This window comes from Galeopterus variegatus, unplaced genomic scaffold, assembly GCF_000696425.1.
Source record: "Galeopterus variegatus unplaced genomic scaffold, G_variegatus-3.0.2 Scaffold2476, whole genome shotgun sequence".
In the NCBI taxonomy this organism is placed as follows: domain Eukaryota; kingdom Metazoa; phylum Chordata; class Mammalia; order Dermoptera; family Cynocephalidae; genus Galeopterus; species Galeopterus variegatus.
In genome coordinates this window covers 102,702-110,815 of record NW_007728587.1, presented here as the reverse complement: position 1 = coordinate 110,815, position 8,114 = coordinate 102,702, and the positions used below count along the sequence as shown (strand labels likewise).

Below are 8,114 nucleotides of genomic sequence, written 5' to 3'. Positions count from 1 at the left end.
AGATCAAATACAAGGCAGCAAGATTGCATGTGGGGGAGTTGTAACAGATTCTGGGACTGCTCTTGTCAGGTTACGGAAGGACTTCAGAGAAACACAGGCTTATCCAACTAGAGAGAAGCTTAGAGATTACATAGGGCCTGGCCTCCTTGGTTTACTGATAACCCCCTTCAAATCATTCAGTGAGCTTCTCTAGTGACAATGAAGAGGCTACCCTTCTGTCTAGCCACCACAGGGTGATTCGAACCCCTCAGAATTTGTCTAGGTGAGTGGGGCTGGCCTTTCCCCCAAAGCTGGACTTGTCCCAACCTGCCCCAGACCATGGTTCCACCTCCAGTCCAGTCCACTGACTATCACCTTTGCACTGGCCATGTTCTGTCCCCTCCTCCCACCTGGCTTCTGCCACCCCAAAGGCACCTTTTCACCAAAGGTCAGATTAAGCCCCATTCACTAGGGAGAACGTTGACAAACCAAGGAGGATGAACTACAGCTCAGGCGTAGCCTCCAGTCAACCATGAATCAGGCACCTGGTCAAGGACCTTGTCTCCCTCCCCGCCAGGCCTTCAAGCAAGGACAGGTGGGGAAATAATAGTAAGGGGACTCCCCATTTCTGGGCCATACTGTCTCCAGGTTTCTTCTTCTTCTGAGGCTCTGTGCTTCCTCTCCTGGTGCCTTTGCAAGGAAGACCTGTGTGAAATGGGCCACCCCATCTCTGAGGCTGCTTCTTCACATGTCCCCACCAACTTCCCTGTGTAGGGGCCAAGGAAAGACCTCTCTTCCACCCCTGATGAAAAATCACCTGATAGGGCCGGCCCGGTGGCGCACTGCTACAGTGCGCCGCTTGGGAGCATGGTGGCGCTCCCGCCGAGGGTTCAGATCCCACATACAGACCGGTTCCCGCTCACTGGCTGAGCGAGGGGCGGGAGCAGCACCGAGGGTTGCGATCCCGTGCCGGTCCCGGTCCAGTACGGGCACGACACTGAGGGTTGCGATCCGTTGCCGGACACGAAAAAAGACAAAAAAAAAAAAAGAAAAATCACCTGATAAACAGATTAATTTGAAGAAAAGGCATAACAAATTTTTATTATTTCATAGTTTTATGTGACACAGGAGTCTTCAGAATGAAGATCCAAAGATATAGGGAAAATTGTCCAGTCTATGCTTAGGTTCTATGAAGCAAGCACAGCTGTGTAGAAATGTGGCTGGACAAGGAGAGTGTGATCTGATGATAACAGACTGAGTAGGGAAACACAGCAAAGCCTGTCTGTTCAGATTCTTCTTGGCCTTGCTTGTGGCATTCCTTCCTCCATGGTATGGGGCAGGAGCCTTTCTGGAATGGGGGTTTTATGACCGACAATCAGACAAGGTAGGTAGGTCAGAGGATTTCTTTATGGCCAGCTCCAAGACGGGGGGAAGATTAGAGACTACCTGTGACCCACCTTGGGGAAGGGGGAATTCCAGTGTCTATGACTTGCCTCAGGGGAGAATGAGGTTGAGGGACAGGAGGGCAGGAGAAGGTCAGAGGAAAACTTTGCTTTTGAGGTTGCTTCTAAGGCCTTCACATTGGGGTATTGCTTTCTGGGCCCCAACACCTGAAAGTGAGAGTCTTTCCAGAACAATGCAATAGTGATGCCACCACTTGCCAGAGAAGTCAGGGGTGTCAAGTCTCTCTTCCCCCCAGATTGCTGAGAGCTTGAACGAGCTAGCTCAGGCCACCTTTTCTCTTTTACTGACATCTTCTTAGAATTGTATCATCTTAGCAACTATGGTCGTGGAAAGCTTGTAGGGAACACCAAGCAGAGGGGGAAATTTTAGAAGAGTATGGTTTGGGGTTGCTTAAAAGCCAGCAACCAAGAAACTTGGTGGGACTAGAATCTGGAATGAGGTAGGGGAAAGCAGCAGTTACGAGGTCACACAAATCTCACTGTGCCAACTGTATTTGCTCTGATTATTATTGTTGTCACTTTAGGTGAGACATGTGCCACACCAAATGATGATACCTTGGTTGGAAAAGCTGACGAGAAAGTCAATGAACACCATTCCCCACAAGCAGGTACAGAAACAAAGCATCCTGTTTTGAAATTCAGAAATTGGACTGCCTTAGAGCAATAATTGGCAGGTGATTAATATTCCTTTCTCTTTTTTTGGCAGAATCTACGATTGCTTCCATTGGAAACCCAATGCAAGTATTAAAAGTTACAGAGACATTTGGGACTTGGATAAGAGAGTCGGCTAACACGACCGATGATCGTATTTGGATGACTGAACATTTTTCAGGTACTTTCCCTTGGCAGATGGTCCGTATCTGTGTTGTAGTTGTATTTTTGATCTGTTGCCCACCTTTGGGCTTATTCTAATTCTGGGTGTCTAAATCCCTGCTAATTGTTGTCATAAATTGCTCTTTATTTTAGAAAGCACAAATGAGTAGACAGAACTTCCTCCTTTGAACATGCTGGTGGCAAGGCTTGCAGTTCAGGTCACAGGGACGTGACTAGGGCACCCCCAATGCAGCCTATCCAATTTTAGGTAAAGTATCCAGAAGAAAACAAATAGCATATGGCTGCAGGCCTTATAAACCCCCAACCACAACATGGAAGGAATGTCAGGGACAAACTATGTGCAGTCTTTCTCTAAGGTTGGCACCCTCCCAGGAGCATACTTTTGGCCATCTTTCTCACACATTGTTGGACAGAGAACTCAGGGGAGATGGTGAAGTGCCACCTTGAGTTACGCTGTTTCTAAACATGACCCTCATCGCACTGTCCCAAAGGGATGTGGTCAGGAATTGCCAGTGGTGATAACAGTGGCCTCATTCCAGAAGAGGTGGCCACAGTCATTGACTGAAAAAATAGCACAGAAGAAATAGTTTCTTTATTTCATCAAAGTTAACTGGTCAGCTGGTAGTAAGTTCCTAGATTACCAGGTAAGAAGGATGTTGTGGCTTGAAGGGAAAGAGTAATATTGTGCACTAGCAGTGACTGCTGTAGAGTGCAGGAAGGGGCAGGAGGAGGCGGGCAGTGACTGCACAAGGGCCAGGTACTTGCTGTTCCTGGTATAGGCCTATGCTGCTCTATGGAAAATTTTATAAACACTACAGAGTGGGGTGGGGAGGGGCTGCTACATAGTTCTCTTGGGAGGAGCACAGCCAATTCTGTGGCTTTCAAAAACATTTCAAGAATCCATAGGGAGAACTGATTTTGTGTTTGGGAGTCTTGGACTCTTCAAAGTGGACCTTAGTAAACAACTTGCTTTTGACTTCATTCCTTGTAAATTCCTCCCCGATTCACTCCCAAACTGATTGCTGGATGGCAGGTAACAGCCTTTCCCTGACTTCCCTCCTACAGGCATCATGGTGAAGGAATTCAAAGACCAGCCCTCACTTCTGAACGGCAGCTACACATTCATCCACCTCCCGTATTACTTCCATGGCTGTGGGCATGCCGTTTACAACAACTCTCTCTACTACCACAAAGGAGGCTCCAACACCATAGTGAGGTGAGGCTGTCTGGACCCAGTCCCTCTTCATGCATCCCAGACAGCGCCTACTACGTGGTGCTTTTCTGAGCTACTTAGGGGGAGGGACTGTGTTTTCATCATCTTTATGTCCTCAGGGCTGGCAGACAGAAGTCAATCACGGTTTGTTGACCAAATGAATCACAGGCTACAGTGAGTGAGCCCCACGTTCCAACCCCTGCCAGGGTATGTGTTTACTGCTGGTCTGGACACCATGAGAAGGTCAGAGCCAGGGAGAAGCAGACGTGGAGTGTAAGGGCTGCAGCTGTCTCATCCTTTGAGAAGGGAAGCAGCCAGAACCCAGAGCTCCCTCCAGCACTGGGAAGGTCTCACTCTCTGATATAGGTTTTTTTTTTTTTTTGAAAAACTTTGGGCGTGAGGATTTTCGCATCACAACTGAGACCATTAACAGTAGGGACTACAACCTAAAGTCAGGCGTCTCTGCCTTCAGAGTGATCTGTCATCCTGATGGAGCTCTCCTGGGGCCAGCTCTCTTCCTCCCTCTGCTTTCCCAAGGCGACCAGAGGGGGTCACCTGGGGAGGCTGAGCCTTCCTGCCTCCCCACAAAAACTGCTTAAGTTTTGTCTTTATGGTTGAAGAAGAAATCAAAGCCTGGCTCTAGAGGCAGAAGCAGGGGGTCCCGGGTAAATCAAAAGTGATGAACTCTAAGTCAGGACACCTGGTTTCTGGTTCCAGCTCTTCCGCCTGCTCACTGTATGGCCTTGGACTACAGACCGCCTCCTGTGGTCTCCACTAAAAATAAAAAGAGGCACTACAGCCTTTGAGTCCCTCCAGCTCTACCCCCATGAGAAACAATAATCCCAGTATTGCATTACAAATGCTATGGTCCTAATCATTCAAAACAAGAGACGATGACCTTGAGGGAGGACTGGGCCCCTTTTCTCTTTCTTCCTGATCCTCCTCTTACCCATTGTGAGCTCTAGCTTTAACAATCGTTTTGACATTTGAGTGTTCATGTTAGGATGGGGATGGGACTCCTAGTATAATGTGCAATTAGATCAGCCACATTAGACACAGGTCTCAGCCATAGCAGGAAGTGTCCCCTCCTTTGCCTCTCACTCCCCTCTACCCGACTCCCCCACCATCTCTACATCTCCCTGGCCACCCAATTTGGGCGGTCTCTTGCTAGTAGAAAAGCACAACTGACTCATCTCTTGCTTGGAAGGCAAGACACACACCTTCCTGTGAGCTTCTCATTTAATCTTGTAGCTTCCTGCTGCCATGTCATAAAGGGCTATCATTACATGGGGGTTGGGAGTTGTAGGGGAGTTCTGGCATGAATGGGCCCTGTATTAGTCCATTTTGTGTTGCTATAACAGAATACCTGAGACTGGGTAATTTATAAAGAAAAGAAGTTTATTTGGCTTAGGATTCTGTGACAGCTGCATCTGGCATGGGCCTCAGGCTGCTTCTACTCATGGCAGAAAGTGACAGCAGACGGTGGGTAAAAGCAGATCACATGGTGTGAGAAAATAAGACAGAGAGAGAGGGGGGAGGTGCCAGGGTCTTTTAAACAAGCAGCTCTCATGGGAATGAATAGAGCGACAACTCACTCACTACCCACCCCCCCATTAACAGCACTAATCCATTCATGAGAGATCCACCCTCATGACTGAAACAGCTCCCAACACTGCCACACTGGAGATCAGACTTCCACATGAGTTTTGGCAGGGATGGCACGTCCAAACTCCATCAGGCCCCGGATGAGGATTGGCCTCTTTAGGAAAGTGTGTCTTCCAATGAAGCCAAGTTTGTGGTGCACTGGTTAGGAGGCCTGCACTGAGCCCTGCTCTATGCCAGGCCACAGGCTGGGAGCTGAGGAAGAGGTAGACTTGAATTAGACCTGTTCTTTCTGGGAGAGACAAGTCTCACCAAGGAATGCAGCTGCTGGGGGCCAAGTCGCAGTACTAAATTCCAGGCATTCAGAGGAAGGCAGGGACTTTCCCAAGCCCTTACTCTTCTCTAGTTTCTTTTCAAACGGACTTAAAGTTGGTTACGCTCGAATGCATATCCACAGGTTCACACAGTGTACATTTCTTGCGCTGCTCAATGGCACCCTCTGGTGTTTTTCTATTCTTCTAGCCTGATGTCCCTGAATTTCCATTCTTGGAGTTAGGTACCTTTTGAATCATAATTCACTTTTTTGATATGATTCAGATTTGGAGGCTGCCAAATCACACAGCCTCCAGGAGCTAAGGGGCGTGGGATTCCATGCCACGGTTTAATTCATCCAGCCACGTACCAGACAAGAAAACTGTCTTCAGAGCCATGACTTTGCTGTGTCTCCTCTCAGCTGGTGACTTTCTTAATTTAGGATGCTGTGAAATTTTTTTCTAAAAATGTTCTTTTTAAAATCCCCGCCTGGAGTGAAGGAATAACCCCCAAACTTAGAAAGTTAGAAAACCTAAGTTCAAACTCTGAGTCTGACACTTATTCATATTCATGAACTAGTCACTTCTTTTTCACTTGTAAAATAAGAGGACTGGACTAGATCATCTTTTACAGCCTCTCCTAGCTCTAAGAATCTTTGAGAGGGCATTTCAAGAGGTCACCAACTACCTGAAAATTAGTGAGGCTAAGCAATTTTCCCAGGGTCACATGGCTAGTAAGTGGTCACTTAGACATGAATTCCTTCTGACCCCCAGGAGTATTCTCTTCAACACCACGCAACTTCCTCGTTTCCTCTGCTAGCAGGAGTCACTGGCATTTACACTGCAGAACAGGCATTATCGGGGAGCTTGTTAGAAATGTAGAATCCCAGGCCTCACCCAGACCTACTAACTCAGTTTAATAGAAGAGCCTAACGAATCACCTTTGTCACAAATATGGTGACTCATATCTTTTTTTTTTTTATACTTTCCAGATTTGAATTTGGCAAAAAAACATCCCAAACTCTGAAGCTTGAAAATGCCTTGTATTTTGATCGAAAATACCTTTTTGCAAATTCCAAGACTTACTTCAATCTAGCTGTAGATGAAAAGGGCCTTTGGATTATCTATGCTTCAAGCGTGGATGGCTCAAGCATTCTCGTCGCACAACTGGATGAGAGGACATTCTCTGTGGTGCAGCACATCAATACCACGTACCCCAAATCCAAGGCCGGCAACGCCTTCATCGCCCAAGGAATCCTCTATGTCACAGACACCAAAGATATGAGGATAACATTTGCCTTTGATTTGTTAGGAGGGAAACAGATCAATGCAAGCTTTGATTTAAGAACTTCCCAGTCTGTTCTTGCCATGTTATCGTACAACATGAAAGAACAGCATTTATATTCATGGGAAGATGGCCATTTAATGCTTTATCCTGTGCACTTTTTGTCAGCTACATTAAACCAGTGATGTGCTAGATTCTGTTTCCCTCAGCAAATTTTGGATGTTCTAGGACCATTTCTATCCCAACAGAAAACTTGTCTTTAAGGGTAGCTGGGTACTTACAACATAATCTTGTGACACGAGCATTTATATGATCAGTGAGCCCCCTTTCAAATCACATTGCTTAGTGAAATAGCAATGGATTGGAAGTTTAAATGGCAGAGATTTGGTGATTCCTTCACAAACTAAGTGGGCAAGTTACTTCTCCTTCCTTGGGCCTTAGGTTCCCCACTGGTAATATGAAATAGCTGGCTAAGATGACTGGTGGGATTTCCTCTACCTGTGGGAAATTCTGTGATTCTCGGCTATTGCTACTCTCACAACTTTTATATATCTGGTTCTGTTTTTTGTTTTAGGGGATTTTTTTCTTTAGCCACATGCTGAGCAAATTTACCTTGAGTTGATGAGTCCTGTTGCTTAAGCGGTGAATTCCTCAGTGCTGACTTATATTTGGTGCTTTGGGAAGATGCATTGACCCTTTAAGATTTCTAAGGTACCATGTTATGCATAATTTGTTACTTTGCTCTGCTTCTGCATCTGCTGCCACAGAACAGCTATTATCCTCAGCTCCTGATTGCAGCTCCAAGATTAGGAAAAGTAAAGAAGGACTATGTTCTCAGGCTTCCTAATGAAACAGAATCAGGCCCATCCAGGTTCCTATCAATTTCTGATCATGTTGCTTTGTGGCTTTGGATCATAAACACTGAATCCTCAGGTCACTCTGGCTTCTTCTGCCACAGCTGTGGATCCACTATCAGTGTACTAAATACTGTGTGGATAGGCATTAATCTGGCTAGAAGCATGGGAAGCACTTTTTGCTGTTCATAAGAGAGGCACCATTTGCGGTTATTATATAGAACTGTCACAGACCGCCCATTGCCTATTTTTGTAAATAACATTTTATTGGAATAGAGTCATGCTCATTTGTTTATGTATTGTGGTAACCATGGACAACGACTCTATGTTCGCTGTACAGCAGCAGAGTTGAGTAGTTGAATAGACACTGTACGACCCACAAAGCCTAAAACATTCGCAGTGTGGCTCTTTACAGAAAAAGTTTGCTGACCCCGGACTGAGAATGTAAAGTGAGAGCCTGAATGTTGGAAGGTCTTATTCACCAGAGCCTGTTGTGTTTTAGACTAAGAAGTGGGATTTAAATGGTTTGAGGCTTTGGTAGAGGAGAAAGGTGATAAAAACATAAAATGAAGT

The 8,114-nt window shown here is 46.2% G+C and overlaps 1 protein-coding gene across 1 annotated transcript in view; it reads left to right on the top strand.

The window, feature by feature from the left end:
* The window catches only part of GLDN (gliomedin), a 59,792-nt gene extending 52,289 nt beyond the window's left edge, over window positions 1-7,503 (top strand). Inside the window, exons 7-10 of the mRNA XM_008581854.1 lie at window positions 1,967-2,050; window positions 2,149-2,274; window positions 3,342-3,492; window positions 6,395-7,503. Coding sequence (XP_008580076.1) covers window positions 1,967-2,050; window positions 2,149-2,274; window positions 3,342-3,492; window positions 6,395-6,872 — 839 coding nt within the window. The 3' untranslated portion in view covers window positions 6,873-7,503. The remainder of the gene's footprint in view (window positions 1-1,966; window positions 2,051-2,148; window positions 2,275-3,341; window positions 3,493-6,394) is intronic.
* The last annotated feature ends 611 nt before the right edge of the window (window positions 7,504-8,114 follow it).